The sequence below is a fragment of the Panthera onca genome, chromosome X, assembly GCF_046562875.1.
Source record: "Panthera onca isolate mPanOnc1 chromosome X, mPanOnc1 haplotype 2, whole genome shotgun sequence".
NCBI classification, from domain to species: domain Eukaryota; kingdom Metazoa; phylum Chordata; class Mammalia; order Carnivora; family Felidae; genus Panthera; species Panthera onca.
In genome coordinates this window covers 63,360,378-63,379,241 of record NC_138357.1, presented here as the reverse complement: position 1 = coordinate 63,379,241, position 18,864 = coordinate 63,360,378, and the positions used below count along the sequence as shown (strand labels likewise).

The following is an 18,864-nucleotide window of genomic DNA, read 5'->3' as shown; positions in this document are numbered from 1 at the left end:
CATGAGATCATGACCTGAGCCCAAATCAAGAGTTGGAGGCCTGGGGCGCCTGGGTGGTTCAGTCGGTTGAGCAGCCGACTTTGGCTCAGGTCACGATCTTGCGGTCTGTGAGTTCGAGCCCCGCATCGGGCTCTGTGCTGACAGCTCAGAGCCCAGAGCCTGTTTCAGATTCTGTGTCTCCCTCTCTCTCTGACCCTCCCCCGTTCATGCTCTGTCTCTCTCTGTCTCAAAAATAAATAAACGTTAAAAAAAAAAAAAAAAAAAAAAAAAGAGTTGGAGGCCTAACTGATGGAGCCACCCAGAAGCCCCCAAATATTTAGTATTTTTAAATGTAAAATATTTAATTAATAATTTTTATATTAATTACATGTTGAAATGCTACTATTTTGGATCTACTAGGTTAAATAAAATATGGTATTAAAATTAATTTCACCTTTTGTGCTTTACTTTTTCTGTTGCAGCTACTAGAAAAATTAATATTACATATGTGGCTCACATTATATTTCTATTGGATCATGCTGCATAGACAAACATTTCTCAATAAGAAAACAATATACATTTTTCTACACGTATTAACAGAAACTTGTATCAGGGAATAGGGAAAAGCAAAAGGGGTAAAGAATTGGTTAAACATTAAAAAAAAAAGAATCTAAAACTCCACTGACACAGTTTTAGGGTTTTATTTAGAAAAGAGAATTTGGAGTCATATGGAAATCCTCCCTAAATTAAACAAATTCTTTAGAAACCTCAGATATATACAATATTATGGATAATATTATTATATTATTACCTTACAATAGATAAGATTATCTCAAATAGGAGTCAAATAAAGATGATAACCATGGTATACTACAAAGCAAAGTGAGTCACAAGAATTAGATTCTAGTCCCTATCATTTACTACTTTGTACATCATATGGGAATCACTTGGCCTTTGTCCTTAAAGTATTTATGAACCGATAATTGAAGCAGATAGGAAAAAAGCTTTTAAGTGGCATTTAACCTGAAGTGTACACGATAAACCAACAAGCCTGCCCATGTGATTTCTGCTATTAATCCCATCAACTTTTCATGTCACAAATATTGTAGCCTTTTACAACAACAAATACATTTTTTAAAAGAGGCAAAGCCACCTTTTCCCTCCTACTTCTTCCTCTTACCTCTACTTCTTGCATAAACTAAACCCTGAAGGTAAAATATAAAGGATACCCTTGTCAAAATAAAGTAGGCTCTACCCCTAAAATAGTAACAACAAAAATCCCAACTCATACTAAAAGCAAAATAACTCACGTATCTTTGACTGCATTTAACAAAATAATTATAAGATGTCAAAAGGATCTTGAAAAGTTTTTATATCTGCTTTTAGCAGCTATACCATGTGCCATCCTTATTTTGCAGAGGTGGCTGAAATAATTGCTTCCCTGATAGTCACAGAAAGTAAACTAAAACTTAAATTTCCTGTCTTCTAGAATAACGCCCTTTTGATCATTGTAATTATTCCAAGAATACTTACAGATAAAGTATGAAGAAGTTGCCCTGTGACAGAATTCCATACTTTCAAAAGGAAATTGTTCACTGCAGTAATAACTGTGGTGTCATAGCGATCCCAGGCTACCATAGTCACTTTAAGTTTAGTGACCTTGTCTTCTCCAGATGGCAAATTATTCCTATGTAAAATAATTTTCAATATTCATACATTGTAAATTATTAACAAAGGTACATCTAAAATAGCAAATTATGAAAAAAAATCTCTCCAGGAGCTTGCAAAATTTTAGTTTAAAAATCCTAACCTAAAAATACTTTTAAGTATTCACAAAATAAAATAATAAAAGCATTTAAATAGGGCAATATTTAGGCTTATTTTAGGGGAAAAAAAGCTTATTTTAGGGAAAAAAAGACACAAAATGACAAAAAAATTGTAGTTAGTTACACAAGGACAAAACAAAAGTGAAACTAGAAAAAAACATCTACAAATTCCTTGAAAAACGAAATACAAAGTCATGTTGCCTACCAGAAAATATGAAGAAAAATATAATGGACATTTTATTACCTTAAATAATAAATGTTTGAAACTAATAGGCCTTATTAAAAAGCAGCAAAAAAATTCATTAACTTTTGATTTAACTGAATATGACATGAATAGCTGGCTATAACTACAATGTCAGTTCTATATTGTTATTAATGGGAAGACAGTTAATTTCAGAGTTATACCATATAGAAACTGTAATGTTCTAAAGAGGTAATTATGTATCTTCCAATCAACAGGGAAGATGATTAAACAGAATGCTGATTAAGTGTATTTATAATGTCCAGTGGGAATGTTAATCATATCAAACATTATAAAGGTATCCTCAGTAAGACAGTTAAATTTATGATTTAATTAATAATTTTTATATTAATTACATAAATAAATGTTGACATTTAATAGGGACAACCCTCAAAGTAGAAAGTAGTATAGATAGATATAAAAATTACCTATAGAAAATTAAGGCAGAAAATAACTCTGGGCATTAGTAGAGCAGAGATCTTTGGGTTACAAGGGACCAGAATTTTGAATGACTCAGCAATGTTCCTATCATCCAGTCTGTCAATCAACAGCAAAAGATAATTTACTTAGAGACTAAATACAGATGTAAATTTCAGGTCCATCAGTTAACTCCTAACTATTTACTAATCTAAAAAGATATTTTCATTATTAGATATAATTCATTAATGTAACAGATACTATAACCATATGAGAACTACTGAAATATCTAACATCCAATCTTACCCAGTCATTTTAGTAGCCATATCTAGCACTATACTCTTCCATTCTTGTTGCTGATATTGCCAAATTCTTGCTGTTCCATCTCTACTTCCACTAACAAATCTTAAACTGCAAAGAAACAGTTAAAATACCTTTATTATATTCTTCCAAAATAGAAATCCTTTTTTTCTAATTATGAAAGTAATACATTCATCCCCATACACTCCTAGCAGGAATGAAAATGATACACTTTGGAAAACAATTTGGCAGTTCCTCAAAATGATAAACACAGTCACCATATAACTCAACAATTCTACTCCCAGGTAAAAATCCAAGAGAAATGACACATAAGTCCACATAAAAACTTGTACATGAATATCTATGGCATTATTCATCATAAGCCAAAAAGTGGAAACAACCCAAATGTCCGTCAACTAATAAAGAGATAAACAAACTGGTATCCATACAATCAAATAGTATTCAGCAATAAAAATAAATGAAATAATGATACATGTTGCAACATGGTTGAATCTTGAAAACATTAAGCTAAGTCAAAGAAGTCAGTCACCAAAGATTACATATTGTATAATTCAACTTATATAAAATTTCCAGAATAGAAAAATCTATAAAGATAAGAAGTGGATTAATGGTTGCCCAGAGTTAAGGGTGGGGGTGTAAAGAGGTTGGGGAATGATAACTAAAGGGTATGGGAATTTTGGGGGTGCTAAAAATGTTCTAAAATTGATGGTGGTAAAGGTTATACAACCCTGTGAATACACTAAAAACCACTGAAATTATGTTATATGCATTAAATCTCAATGAAACTTACAAAAATATATTCATTCATACACCCATAACTCTATCATTGTTCATACTTTCATTTCTATTCTTCTAGACTCTATTACAGGCATACATAAACACATATATTTCCCCCATAGGAAACAGAATTGTACTACATATAATATTTTATGTTTTTCCCCAACTTAAGTGTTATTTCATAGACACATTTATAGGTTTACAAATATAAAACTACCATCACTTTTAATAAGAGTTCAACTATATGGATGTATCAATTTAATTTAATCAGTCCCTAATGATAAATATTTATACTACTTCCATTTGTCACCATAATAAATAAGCTTGTAATGAATATCTCTATACATATTTTATACAATCTTATACATATCTTTGCTGAATCAAATGGTAGAAACATTTTTAAAGTTTTTGACAAATTATTTCCCTGAAAAAATTTTTTTAACAATTTACAATCTCATCAAAAGTTGTGGGAGACTGAGTGCCCATTTTCCCTAAACCCTTGGCAATATTGGGTGCTAACATTCTTCATTAACCTGTCATTGTGAAAGAAAAAAATGTTACTTTTATTCTAAACTGTATCTTTAATTATTTTTAAAATAAAATTGGACAACTTTTGTTTATTGTCCACATAACTAATAAAGATAAAATAATGTTTGTCCTTTAAGGAAAAGGCAAAGAATTAAAAACTTCAGTTTCCTCTAGCATGAAAGAATCATAGCTATACAAACCTTCAAATGTATAACTCAGTATACTGCAATAAGCCAACCCCAAAAAATTATTTGAAGGTTTTTTTCATTCCTAATATAAACTTCACTCTATGTGGACCATCATTATTTTACTCTCACATTTAATAAAGATGAACAAATTCATCATAGTAATCACCCACTGTCTGAAAAAATATTTACAAATAAAACATGGTCAAAAAATTAAAAAATAAAAATAAAATAAAAATAAAACATGGTCATCCACATACAGTCCTTATAGAAATATATGGATACAAATTTATGTTAAGTAGTTACATTTTTAAATCTATTCTAGGTCAATTTTTAGACTAGGGCAAAAGATAATCATATTTTTGGTATCAAATATTTGAGAGCATGTACAAATACCTGTATATAATTTCTGAGTTTCAGACACAGAAAATATGCATCATATGAGTAGTAGAGATAAGTAATACAGATTTTCAGAGGAAGACCATATGGCTAAAATCTGGAGCAGTCAGAAAAGGCTTCAGGTAGAGCATGAACCTTAAAAGGAAGATAGGACTTAGGCAAGAAGAGAAAGGGACTGGAGGGAGAAGAAAAATAGAGTGAAGGATAGGGAAAGGGAGAGGGAGGCTGTAGGAGCGAAGAGAAAGAGTGAGGGGAAGTAGGGGATGATATTTCTGGGTAAGAATGGTGTGCAGTAAAGCATAAGCAAAGAAATGAATGAGAGAATAGACAAAGACAGACAGAAATATACAGGTATAGATGTGGAATGTAACAGAAGCAATGGTTAAGTCAATTAGGCTAGATGTAAATATTTATATGGGAATAGTAAATGAGTAAAGAATGTAAGGTCTAAGTCAAGTTATAGAAAGTTCAGAATTTGAGGCTAAGACATTTGAATTCTATTCTACAGACAAAGAGAAAACAGTAAAGATTTCTGAACAGAGCAATGTGGATCTGGCAGAAATGGACAGGATATATTTAGAAAGGAGAAGAAAACTGAAAGTAATGTGTCAAATAATAGAATCCTTGACTGAGGTGAGTGATAACAGAAATGGAAAAAATAAAATAAACAAAAAAGAAGCCAGTCAGAAAGGAAGGACTGATTAAGTATGGCTACTACTTGGACAGCTGTTTAAAAGAGATGGGGTAACAATGTCATCAAAAATAGACAAGGGTTTTCATCTTATGAAACTAAACAGAAATAAATTATTATAGCAGAGGGTGCTACTTCTGAAGGAATAGAGGTAAAATATATCAAAACTCTGTTTACACAGATATGCACTACATAGTTACCTGTCTCCATTGTTACAGAACTGAACAGCAACAACTTTGTCCTAAGACATAAAACAACAGATTTTTGGTTAGAGTTAATTTATTTGTAAAATGAATAAAGTATGCTCCCCTTCAAATTCACATACAAAAGCATCATGAAGTAGAATTTTCAATGCTATGATTTTCTTGGGAAAAAAAAAAACAATTTTCTTTTAAAAAATTAATGAAGGCTAAACCAATGCATTAACTGAGGAGGAATACTTACTAGCAGTAATTTGAGACAAACCAGACAAAAGCAAAAGCTGTTTCTAAATCATAATCTCAAGAGACAGTTTTGAATAGATACTAGTTTATTATGTCTCCCAAAATAAGACAGCACACTAACCTAAAATTCCACCTTAAAATAGCTGATTTAATAGTTAACTAAATCTCCCTCTTAAATTTTTTTTAATTTCAGAAAATAAATCAGCCATTTCCTGTTTCTCACATGGTTCATTCAATTATTTTACAAAGGATTCATCTGCCTGTAGGTACTATATATACTTCTGCTTGCGTCTTCTTTTATAATGACTAAGTTATACTTTTATGATATAATGTGTATTGTAGTGATGAGAAGATTAAAGTGTAAGCCAGAATGTGCATTTTCCTTCTCTTTATTCCTTGATAGTAAAGCTAAAATGTACCCTCAAACGTTGAGCACATTTTCACAAACCCCTCAGTGGCTTAACTGCATTTGAATTTTTAATAAAAAGCTCAGATATTAAATGTCTTTATATTTAATTACTTTTAATTTTTAAAAATTATTAAACTTGTCTTCATATGTTCAGAGGTAGCCATGATTCATACTGCTCTATGATTTCACTGTATTTATCTGACAACAGATAAATCTCTGTTTATCTCACTGCCTTTTGCAATAACTGGTATTAGATGTTCTGAAAGGACATCTTATTTTCAATGACCAACAACAGCCACTGGCTTCAAAAAAAAAATGACTAACAACAGCCACTGACTTCAACAGGGAGAATTTAGATTTCCTGACTTTCTCTTAGCTGGACCACTATAAAAAAAAACTCCACAAAACTCTAATAATCAATTTTTCTTCATCTCATCCCCACTGAATTCTTGCCCATTGTTTTTACTACCTCCTTCTCACTCAGCTCCCAATAAACCTGACTGCATTTGTATATACAACCTACTTAGATGGTAATTATAAAGATGCCTCCTTTGTATACTCTAGTACAAATGTATTTCTCCCACTGGATAGTCTCAGATTGTGATCTTTATGGATTTCTTAAGTTTTTCTCTTTCATAATTTGAGTAATATTCTAGGACTTTAGCATCTAGGAGTAAGTTACAGCAAGGTAAGAGCTCACCTTGGCTCAGTAACTGTTTATAAGTAACTGTTCAATTATGTTTATGGGATGGGACAAAATCAGGAGGTTGTTTCTAAAAGCTGAAGGAGAAGGTTTCTAGTGTCTCTTTTACTACAAATTTCAGGAACATGATTGATTTTGTAACTCACAAAGTATCTTTTCCTAAAAGTCATCATTCAGGGAAATTGTGCGTGTTTTATTGATGTGCACTAATACTATTCCAAATGAAAGGTCAACAGTACTAAGAATAGTAACCTTAAGAATTGCAAAGCTGAGTGCTTTCAATTGCTGACTATATCGCTTTGACAATGAGGTACATGAGATACACAGTAAGCTGAAAAACAAGTATTCCCATATACCACAGGAAATAATTATCTAGAGAAAAAGGTAATGAAAGAAAGAGGAGTTAGAGATGAAAGATACATAGGTATATGAAAAAACAGTACTGGTTCCAAGCTTCCTGAAAAGGAAAGTGGAAATAGCTTGAGTGGACAAGTGCCAGTCATCAATGGCTGTCACCCACGGATAAAGCTGTTCCCTGCTGTTATTGATAACTGAGTAGGATTAGATTTCAGTTGTCTTTGATAGCAATCTGCAACAATCATACTAAAATCGAAAGGCTAAATTAGTAAATTAATTTTTCCTAAGATATACTTAATATGTCTTTTGCTTATTTTTTTGGTGTAAATTGGCATATAGCATCATATAAGTTTCAGCTGTACAATATTATAACTTGATATTTATATATACTACAAAGTGATCACCACCATAAATCTAGTTACCATCCATCAACATACATTTGAGCACTGTCACCCATCCCCCAACACCCTTTTCCCTCTGGTAACCACCAAACTCTGTATCTATGAGTTTATTTTTGTTTAGTTTTGTTTGTTCCTTTGTTTTGTTACTTTAGAATTCACATATACTGAAATCATGTTATTTGCCTTACTCCATCAGATTTTTAACTTAGCATAATATCCTCAAGGTCCATCCATTTGTCGCAAATGGCAAGATTTCCTTATATGTGGCTGAGTGGTATTCTAGTGTGTGTGTGTATGTGGTGTGGGTGTGCGTGCATGTACAACACATCTTTATCCATTCATCCATGGATGGACACTTAGGTTGTTTGCACTTTCTGGCTACTATAGATAATGCTGCAATGAACATAGGGGTGCATATATCTTCTTGATTAGTGTTTTTATATTCATCAATAAATACTCAGAACTGGGGCGTCTGGGTGGCTTAGTCGGTTAAGCGCCCAACTTCGGCTCAGGTCATGATCTTGTTTGTGGTTCATGGGTTCGAGCCCCACATGGGGCTCTGTGCTTACAGCTCAGAGCCTGGAGTCTGTTTCAGATTCTGTGTCTCCCTCTCTTTCTGCCCCTCCCCTGTTTGCACTCTGTCTCTCTCTCTCTCTCAAAATTAAATAAACATTAAAAAAAATTAAATAAATACTCAGAAGTGGACTATTTAGATCATATGGTAGTTCTATTTTTAATTTTTTGACAAATATCCATATTGCTTTCCATAGTGGCTACACCAATTTACATTCCCACCAATAATGTATGAGAGTACCCTTTCCTCCACATCTTCTCCAACACTTATTATTGTTTGTCTTTCTGATAACACCCATTCTACTAGGTTTGAGATGATATCTCATTGCAGTTTTCATTTGCATTTACCTGATAATTAGTGATGTTGAACATGTTTTCATGTGATTGTTGGCCATATATATGTCTTCTTTAGAAAAAATGTTTATTTAGTTCCTCTGCCCAGTTTTTATTTGGGTTGATTTTTTATTGTTGAGTTATATGACTTCTTTATATATATTTTTTTTTTTCCAACGTTTTTTTTTTTTATTTATTTTTGGGACAGAGAGAGACAGAGCATGAACGGGGGAGGGGCAGAGAGAGAGGGAGACACAGAATCGGAAACAGGCTCCAGGCTCCGAGCTGTCAGCCCAGAGCCTGACGCGGGGCTCGAACTCACGGACCGCGAGATCGTGACCTGGCTGAAGTCGGACGCTTAACCGACTGCGCCACCCAGGCGCCCCTATATATTTTTGATATTAACCCCTTAGTGGATGTATAATTTATAAATATCTTTTCCCATTTAGTGGGTTGCCTTTTTGTTTTACTAATGTTTTCCTTCACTGTGCAGTAGCTTTATAAGATGTAGTCCTATTTGCTTATTTTTGCTTTTGTCTCCCTTCCCTATAGACCCAGATTTACAAAAAAATTCACTAAGACAAATGCCAAGGACCTTATCAATGTGGGAAAGTCATCAAAAAGATGTGAATGCCAGTTGACCTGTGAGCTGGACCCCAGGCGATTGGAGAGTCCTCACCTTCTTCCATATCCTTGGAATATGGGTTCCCACTCCCAGAGGCTATTCCAAGGACAAAGCCTTGAGACGATGATGTGGTATTGAGAACATCTGCACAGTATACTTGAGTGAAGACAGTTAAGGCTTCTTTATAAACTTTTAAGATTTGGCGGGCAGGCACAAAGATCCATTTGTCTTGCTGCCACCCAAGACAAGCCTCATGTGTAAATTTTGTTTGCTTATTAAAATTGCCACCTACCAACCTAGAGTGGCCTACCTCTTTCTTTGGTCTTTCTCTGCCCTCTGGGTTATATGGGCCAGTTTCAGATTAAATCCAAGAAGCTCCCAAGAAGGTTATGAACTGGCAATTGGCAAGCCAGACAGGAGACCAAAGAAATGGGCCTTGGGAATGAGGCATCTGCAGTAAATATACCAAATCAGCCATCAACTTCTGTGGGAGGAAGGTGCCTATATGGTAGATACTTGTGGACTACTGCGTGAGTATGGGGATACCCAGAAAATGCCACCCAGTGTAATGTTCTTGTTGGAGGAAATGCACATACCACATTGAGGCAGAGAAGGGAAACACGTGGTTGCCACAGTGGGTCTCTACTGTGAGTGGTTCAGCTAGCTACCAATGCCCAACTAAAGGCTGAAGCTCAAGTTAGAAAGTTAGTAGAGCTGAGGTTAGAAATGGACATACAAGTGTCCACCACTCTGCTAGCTCTGGGGCTGGCAGACAAGATGGAAGAGCAGAATAATAAATTAAATACTTTAGTGTGCTTTTTGCAAAGCAAGGAGGGTGCAAGCTGCCATGTGTTAAGATATGAGAACTTACAACAGAGCCTGATTAGGATGCTAAGAGGTGGAAACTTGGAGAAAATGATGAAAATGAAGAAGAGGATGTTGTGGTAATTGGTGAGGAAACAGATAAAATGTCCCATACCATCTCACCCCTAATCTTAAATAGTAATTGCCCCAAAACTCCTAGGAAAAAACTTAACATCTTTCCTTGTCCCTTGAAGTTTATAAATCTTATCATGTCTTTGAAACATCAACACCCCTGGAGATAACCAAAACACTGCCAGAAAAAAATAACACAGACTGCTATAGTTCTCTCATCAACTGCATTATGATGAACTCTCATCAAACCAAATGGCCATTTTTAAGTCTTCTGTCATTTGTAGTTGCTGTTTTGCTCTGATGCTTTGCAAAAAATGTTCCTACAAAAGTGCTTCATCTTCAAGAAAACTCATGGAAAAGACTTTGACAGGTTTCTGATAACTAAGATTAAACCTTCATTTTGGAGATAATAATGAACCTTTCAAGTGTTCCCCCAAGGCTACATGCATAGCCACAAAGTATGTCATAGGATGGTGGTAGCTGGGGACCTATTGCTGTTTTCCTTCTCCCATCAGCAAAATGGGTCCATTACATTGATAATATCATGTTAACATGTAAAGATTTACCTCTGCTGCAGGACACCTGCAGGCTTTGCTCAGGAACATCTGTGAGGAAGAAGATGGGCAATGAACCCGAAGAAAATTTAAGGCCCAGACACTGCCATAAAGTTTTGGGTGTCATCTGGTCAGCTAATACCCATATAAATCTGTAACTGAAAAGGTGCAAGCCTAACCAACCCCTAAGAATGTAAAAGAGGTGTAATCCTTCATGGGGATTTTGGGGGTTTGGAAGACATTTAATCTGCACCTGGCATAGTACTCCCCATTCCTTATGCTGCCTAGTAAAGAATGGACACATATGGGACTGGGAACCACAGCAGCAAGCTGCCTCTTGAGAAGGCAAAAATACTAATAAAACAGATTAAAACCCTGGGCATCTCCTACGCAGCACTACCATTTGAGTTAGATATGTCCATGACTCCAAACGATGGCAGAGATAACAAAAGGGGAGGATGGCCCTGGGATTTTGGTTCCAGCTCCAGAAGTGGGTAAAGCCCCAATATACCCTATAGAGCAGTAGCTCCTAGCAATGTACACAGTGCTCCTCCAGGTAAAGCCTCTCACATAGCAGTCAGGACAGCAGCCAGTGCACTTAGCTCAGAGTGGTCTTGGCTGCTGATCACTCATGAGCCCTGGCAATTAGCCCTTTGTACTGTTAATTAGGCTATTCTACAGGGATTAAATTTAAGGCCTGAACAATGGGAAGCTGAGGGGCAGATGACCATTAAAAAGTCCTTGTGGGGTCAAGATATATATAAAATGACATTTGGGTCCATCTGCAAGAGCCTGAAGTGATTCTCACTGTTTTTCATGCCCTAGCTCTTAAGACACAGACACCCCTTGGCAATCAAGAAGCTGATGCCCCAGCTCGGGATTAAGCCTTAGCTACTGACCTTTTCAGTAGTGATAGCAGATTGGGTACATAAAAAGAGTGGCTCCCAAAATGCCCAAGTATGATAGCATACTGTCAAGGATGCCAGAGACTATCCTCAGAGTCCAGTGACTTGGTTAAAGAAAGAAGAGCATGTTGTGTGTTCCAAACAAACCCAAGGCAACTGCCAAAAGACTTGGGCCATCCACCGGAGTTCGCAACCTGTGAGAAACTGGAAAATTGACTATATTGCCCTCCTTTGAGTGAGGGTTGTAAATATGCCTTGGTTTATGTAGACACTGCATCTGGCCTAACCCAAGCTTTTCCCTGCCACCATGTAAACCAGGCTGCCATGATTAGGAGATTATAAAAAAAAAAAAAAATTGAGTACCATGTATTAATACCTTCACCAAACACATAACAATCAGAAGTCACATTTCAAAGGCCATGATGTGCAAGACTGAACAATAAAATATGACATTAAACAAAGGTTCCATCTTCCCTATAACCAACAAACAGCAGGGTTGGTAGAAAGGAAAATGGAATATTAAAACAGCAAATTAGATACTTAACAGGCAAGACCACCCTGACCAACCAATCTAAAATACTGTCCTAGGCTTTAAAATATTTAAGTGACCAACCAGTAGGGCCTATTGCCCCACATATCAGACTAGAGATCCCTGCCTAGGCACCTGATATGTAAAGATATAGAAGCTTTGGGAAACAGCCATTGCCCCAAATCTCACAGTGGATCAACACACTATGCTGTGGAAAACACCAAGCCCCATCATTCCTGGAAAATAAATTATCTACCAGAATTTACAATGCAATGTCCTATGAGATAGGTGACTTACTTCACACCCCGGGGTGAAGAATTACTCAACTTCTACTAACATCCTCTTGTCCTGCTACATGCCAGAGCTGTTAAAATACACTATAACTGAAACGAAACATGCACCACTGAAAGAAGGGAGTAAATGGGGGTCCTGATAATGGCATATCCTGACCCCAGTTCAGCTCTTTACACCTGACAGAACTGCTTCCCCTGTCCAACATTTATGGTATGTGAGGAATAAGCTTAGGAATTTCCTGAGTCTGCATTGATGGATTAACAAGGCATAAAGAATTAAAAAGCCATAGGATGAACACACCTAAGTTTGGGTAAACAAGATTAGGTAAATAAGATTTGACAAACAGGGCAAAGGCCCCCAGTATAGGACAAAGGTATAGGACAATAGCAGAAAGCTGCTTTCACAGGAAGGAAGGACCAAATTAGGTAAACAGGTAAATAGAGCTACAGACCACAGTGGGGCTAAGTTGCTCAGAGCAGAGCTAATTAGCAAAAAAGGGTGCCTTGTTGACACTGAGATAGCATGCTCTATCTTTCTTGTCCCCTAGGCCAGTTTAGCTCTTTCTTGTTCCCTAGGCCAGTTTAGGTCCAGCCTCATGTTTGCTGTAAACAACCTTCCACCCAGCACCAGAATCTTGTTTTGTATTGACCCAAACCCCTAACACCGCATATCTCTACAACCCCCTTCTCCCCACAGCCATGAGTTAATGTTCACGGTTTCATTGTCTCTCTGTGCACACCCATCATGCACACCTTCTGATCCTAATAAAAATCAGGGCTCTTGTCTCCTCCCGGATGTTAGCCTCTCTCACATTTTTAACCCTGCATCCCGCTCTCCTGCTGGACAAGAGAGAACACCAGACCCAGAGTCTAGGACAATGGTATATACAACCAAGTCAAGTTTCTAAAGGTGCTAACCTCCCTCTTCTCAAAGTCAGAAGAAATGTTCAGTTTTTCCACTGATCTAACCATTTTGCCACTGTCTTTGTTCCCTCCAGTGGCTTAGAAGGCATTACAGCAAATGTGAAGCCCTTAATAAATTCACTCAGCAAGCATTCAATCATAACAATAAAACCTGTCCTTACTATTTTACTGTCCAAAAAAAAAAAAATGGCAATAGACATTATTACGCCTCACAAAGAGGTATCTGTGCCATTATCCAAACATAATGTTGTATGTTCACACCTAATGAATCTGTTAATGTATCTTCTTTATTAAATCACATGAAACACAAGTGAATGCCCCTAATAATCCAATTCCCAGCTTAGGATACCTAATAAATCAGTCAGTGGCTAAGATCATGGGCTCTTATAAAAAAAACAGTTGTCACTGATTTTGAAATCATTGTATTAATCTATGTTTCCTTTATATGTCCCTGTACTGTAACTGTTGCATTAGGCTACAAAGCAGCCAGCCAGCCACCAAAGAGGTGCTGCAATGCTAATAAAACCCACTACTGACCACTTAAGGCCCATTGCACAAGAGGGCACATGAGATTGTGAAAGCTGGTCAAGAGAGATGGACTATTGGGGAAGAACACTGAAAAGATGTGACCATTGGATATTCTTTCCTGCTTTGTCAAAGATTAGTTGTCTATACTTTTGTGGGTCCAATTCTGGAGTCTCTATTCTATTCCTTCGGTCTATGTGTCTGTTTTTGTGCCAATACCATGCTGTCTTGATGATTACAGCTTTGTAGTAGAGGCTAAAGGCTGGGATTGTGATGCCTCCTGCTTTGGTCTTCTTCTGCAAAATTATTTTGGCTATTTGAGGCCTTTTGTGGTTCCATACAAATTTTAAGATTATTTGTTCTAGCTTCGAGAAGAATGTTGGTGCAATTTTGATTTGGATTATACTGAATGTGTAGACAGCTTTGGGTAGTATTGACATTTTAACAATATTTATTCTTCCAATCCATGAGCAGGGAATGTTTTTCCATTTCTTTGCATCTTCTTCAATTTCCTTCATAAGCTTTCTATAGTTTTCAGCATACAGATCTTTTACATCTTTGGTTAGGTTTATTCCTAGGTATTTTATGATGCTTGGTGCAATTGTGAATGGGATCAGTTTCTTTATTTGTTTTTCTGTTGCTTAATTATTAGTGTATAAGAATGCAACTGATTTCTGTACATTAATTTTGTATCCTGTGACTTTGCTGAATTCATGTATCAGTTCTAGTAGACTTTTGGTGGAGTCTATCAGGTTTTCCATGTATAGTATCATGTCACCTGCAAAAAGTGAAAGCTTAACTTCATCTGCCAATTTTGATGTCTTTGATTTCCTTTTGGTGTCTGACTGCTGATGCTAGGACTTCCAACACTATGTTAAACAACAGTGGTGAGAGTGGACATCCCTGTCATTTTCCTGATCTCAGAGGGAAAGCTCTCAGTTTTCCCTATTGAGGATGATATTACCTGTGGGCTTTTCATAAATGGATTTTATTATGTTTAAGTATGTTCCTTTTATCCTGACTTTCTCGAGGGTTTTTATTAAGAACAGATGCTGATTTTTTTCAAATGCTTTAAAGAATATTCAATGGAAAAATAGACAATCTCTTTAAAAAATGGTGCTGGGAGAACTGGACAGCAACATTCAGAAGAATAAAACTAGACCATTTTCTTACATCATTCACAAAAATAAAGTCAAAATGGATGAAGGACCTGAATGTGAGACAGGAAACCATCAAAACCCTAGAGGAGACAGCAGGAAAAAAAACCTCTCTGACTGCAGCCGCAGCAATTTCTTACTTGACACATCTCCAAAGGCAAAGGAATTAAAAGCAAAAATAAACTATTGGGACCTCATGAAGATAAAAAGCTTCTGCACTGCAAAGGAAACAATCCACAAACTAAAAGGCAACTGACAGATTGAGAAAAGATATTTGCAAATGACATATAGGACAAAGGGCTAGTATCCAAAATCTATAAAGAACTCAGCAAACTCCACACCTGAAAAACAAATAATCCTGTGAAGGAATGGGCAGAAGACATGAATAGACACTTCTCCAAAGAAGACAACCAGATGGCCAACGGGCACATGAAAAGATGCTCAACGTCACTCCTCCTCAGGGAAATACAAATCAAAACCACACTGAGATCTCACATCACGCCAGTCAGAGTGGCTAAAATGAACAATTCGGGAGACTACAGATGCTGGCGAAGATGTGGAGAAATGGGAACCCTCTTGCACTGTTGGTGGGAATGCAAACTGGTGCAGCCGCTCTGGAAAACAGTGGGAGGTTCCTCAAAAAATTAAAAACAGATCTACCCTATGACCCAGTAATAGCACTGCTAGGAATTTACCCAAGGGCTACAGGAATGCTGATGCATAGGGGCACTTGTACCCCAATGTTTATAGCAGCACTTTCAACAATAGCCAAATTATGGACAGAGCCTAAATGTCCATCAACTGATGAATGGATAAAGAAGTTGTGGTTTATATATACAATGGAATACTACTTGGCAATGAGAAAGAATGAAATATGGCCTTTTATACCAATGTGGATGGGACTGGAGAGTATTATGTTAAGTGAAATAAGTCATACAGAGAAAGATACCATATGGTTTCACTCTTCTGTGGATCCTGAAACACTTAACAGAAGACCATGGGAGAGGGGAAGGGGGAAAAAAAAGTTACAGAGAGGGAAGGAGGCAAACCATAAGAGACTGTTAAAAACAGAATAAACTGAGGTTTGATGAGGGGTGGGAGGGAGGGGAAAGTGGGTGATGGGCATTGAGGAGGGCACCTGTTGAGATGAGCACTGGGTGTTGTATGGAAACCAATTTGACAATAAATTTCATATACACACACATATACATACATGTATATATACATGTATGTATATGTGTGTGTGTATGTGTGTGTATTAAAGAAAAGAAAAGAGAAGAGAAAAGAAAAGAAAAGAGAAGAAAAGAAAAGAAGAGATGCGACCACCAGCTAACCTCTGAGCTGGACCCCAGGGCAATCAAAGGCTCCTAAACTCTGCCCTTGAAATGCAGGTTCTTCTTGCCTTTCCACTACCAGAAGCTGCTCCAAGGGCAAAGCCTTGAGATAATGATGTGGTGTCGGGAACACCTGCACAGATTACTTGGCTGAACCCACGTAATGTCTCTTTATAAACTTTTAAGATTTCGTGGGCGGACATGGAGATCCATTTGTCTTGCTGCCACCCAAGACAAGCCTTAAGTGAAAGTTCCTTTTACTTATTAAAACTGACACCTACCAACCTGGAGTGCCCTGGCTCTTTCTCTCCTGCTCCTCTGAGTACAGAGGCCAGTTTCAGATTACACTCAATAGGCTCCTTAGAGGGTTACAAACTGACAACTGCCTATGTTTTCTTCTAGGAATTCTTATTTCAGGTCCTACACTCAGCTCTTCCTTTATGAGTTAATTTTTGTGTATGGTATAAAATAGTGGTCCGGAGTTTTATTCTTTTGAATGTGGCTGTCCAGTTTTCCCAACATCATTTATTGAAGAGACTACTTTTTTCCCATTTTATATTCTTGGCTCCTTTGTTGTAAATTAACTGATCATATATTTGCGGGTTTATTTCTGGGCTCCTTATTCTGTTCCATTGATCTACTTGTCTGTTTTTCTGCCAATACCATGCTGTTTTGATTACTAGAACTTTATAGTATAGTTTGAAGTCAAAAAGTGTGAGGCCTCCAGCTTTGCTTTCTCAAGTTTGCTTTGGCTATTTGTGGTCTTTTGTGGTTCCTACAAATTTTCGAATTATCTGATCCAGTTCTGTGAAAAATGCTGCTGGGATTTGATAGAGATTGCATGTAATCTCTAGATTGCTTTAGGGAGCACTAAAATAATATTAATTCTTTCCATCTATAAGCATGGAATATCTTTCCATTTATTTCTCTTCTTCAATTTCTTTCATCAGTTCTGTATTTCAGTGTGCAGATTTTCCTTTCTTTACATAAATTTATTCCTAGGTATTTCATCCTTTTGATGCAATTGTAAATGGGGATGTTTTCTCAGTATATTTTCTGATAGTTTCTCAGTGTATACAAACACAATAGATTTCTGTATACTGGTTTTCTATCCTGCAACATTACTGAATGCATTTATGAATTCTAACAGTTTTTTAGTAGAATCTTTAGAGTTTTCTATATATAGTATTATGTTATCTGCAAATAATTATAGTTTTTGCTTCTTCCTTTCCAATCTGGATGCCTTTTAGTTCTTTTACATGGCTAATTGCTGTGGCTAGGACTTCCATTACTATGTTGAATAAGGTGACAAGAATGGGTACCCTTATCTTGTTCCTGATCTTAGAGAAAAGCTTTCACCTTTATCACCACTAAGTATGATGTTAGCTGTGGGTTAGTCACGTATCACCTTTATTATATTCAGATACATTCTCTCTATCCCACTTTGAGATTTTATCATAAATGAATGTGGAATGTTTTCAAATATTTTTTCTGCATCTATTGAGAGGATAATATAACTTTTATCCTTCATTTTGCTAATGTGGCATATCATGTTGATTGATTTGCAGATATTGAATCATTCTTGCATCCCTTGCATACACCTGATCATGGTGTATGATCCTTTGAATGCATTGCTGAATTCATGTTGCTAATATTTTGTTAAAGGTTTTTGTATCTCTATACATCAGGGATATTGTCCTGTAATTTCCTCATTTTTGGCATTCTTGTCTGGTTTTGCTATCAGAGACTGACCTTGTAAAATTAGTTTGGAAGCATTCCTGCTTTAATTTTATGTGGAGTCTGAGGATGGTGATTAAATCTTTGAATGTTTTACAGTATTCACCAGTGAAGCCATCTGGTCCTTGAATTCCATCTACACTGATCTTTTTTATTTCTCCATCATTCAGTCTTGGAAAACTGTACATCTTAGGAATTTATCCATTTCTTCTAGGTGATCCAATTTGTAGGCATATAATTATAGTAGTCTTTTATGATCCTTTGTGTTTCTGTGGTATCAGTTGGAACTTATCCTTTGTTTCTGACTTTATCAATTTGAGTCCACTCTCATTTTTTCTTGATGAGTCTAGCTAAATGTTTGTCAACTTAATTATTTCAAAGAACTACCTCTTACTTTTATTGATCTTTTCTACTGTCAGTCTCTATTTCATTTATTTCTGCTCTGGTCTTCCTTCCTTGTATTAAATTAGGCTTTGTTTTTCTTTTTTTAGTTCCTTTGTGTGTAGAGTAAGATTGATTCTTCCAGATTTCTCTTATTTCTCAATATAAGTCTGTATCACCGTAAACTTAACTTTTTTTTCCCTTACTCCTTCATTTTCTTTTTTTTAATATGAAATTTATTGTCAAATTGGTTTCCATACAACACCCAGTGCTCCTGCCAACAAGTGCCCTCCTCAGTGCCCATCACCCACCCTCCCTGCCCTCCCACTCCCCATCAACCCTCAGTTTATTCTCAGTTAAACTTAACTTTTTTATTTTCAA

The 18,864-nt window shown here is 36.2% G+C and overlaps 1 protein-coding gene across 6 annotated transcripts in view; it reads right to left on the bottom strand.

Annotated features, from left to right (window-relative positions):
- Nucleotides 1-18,864, bottom strand: part of BRWD3 (bromodomain and WD repeat domain containing 3) — a 241,550-nt gene that overhangs the window by 127,834 nt on the left and 94,852 nt on the right. For all 6 annotated transcript variants that reach the window (XM_081793975.1, XM_081793970.1, XM_081793972.1 and 3 more), the window contains 3 exons: nucleotides 5,565-5,605; nucleotides 2,770-2,874; nucleotides 1,513-1,666 (listed from right to left, as the gene is read on the bottom strand). In XM_081793975.1, the coding sequence (XP_081650101.1) occupies nucleotides 1,513-1,666; nucleotides 2,770-2,874; nucleotides 5,565-5,605 (300 nt within the window). The remainder of the gene's footprint in view (nucleotides 1-1,512; nucleotides 1,667-2,769; nucleotides 2,875-5,564; nucleotides 5,606-18,864) is intronic.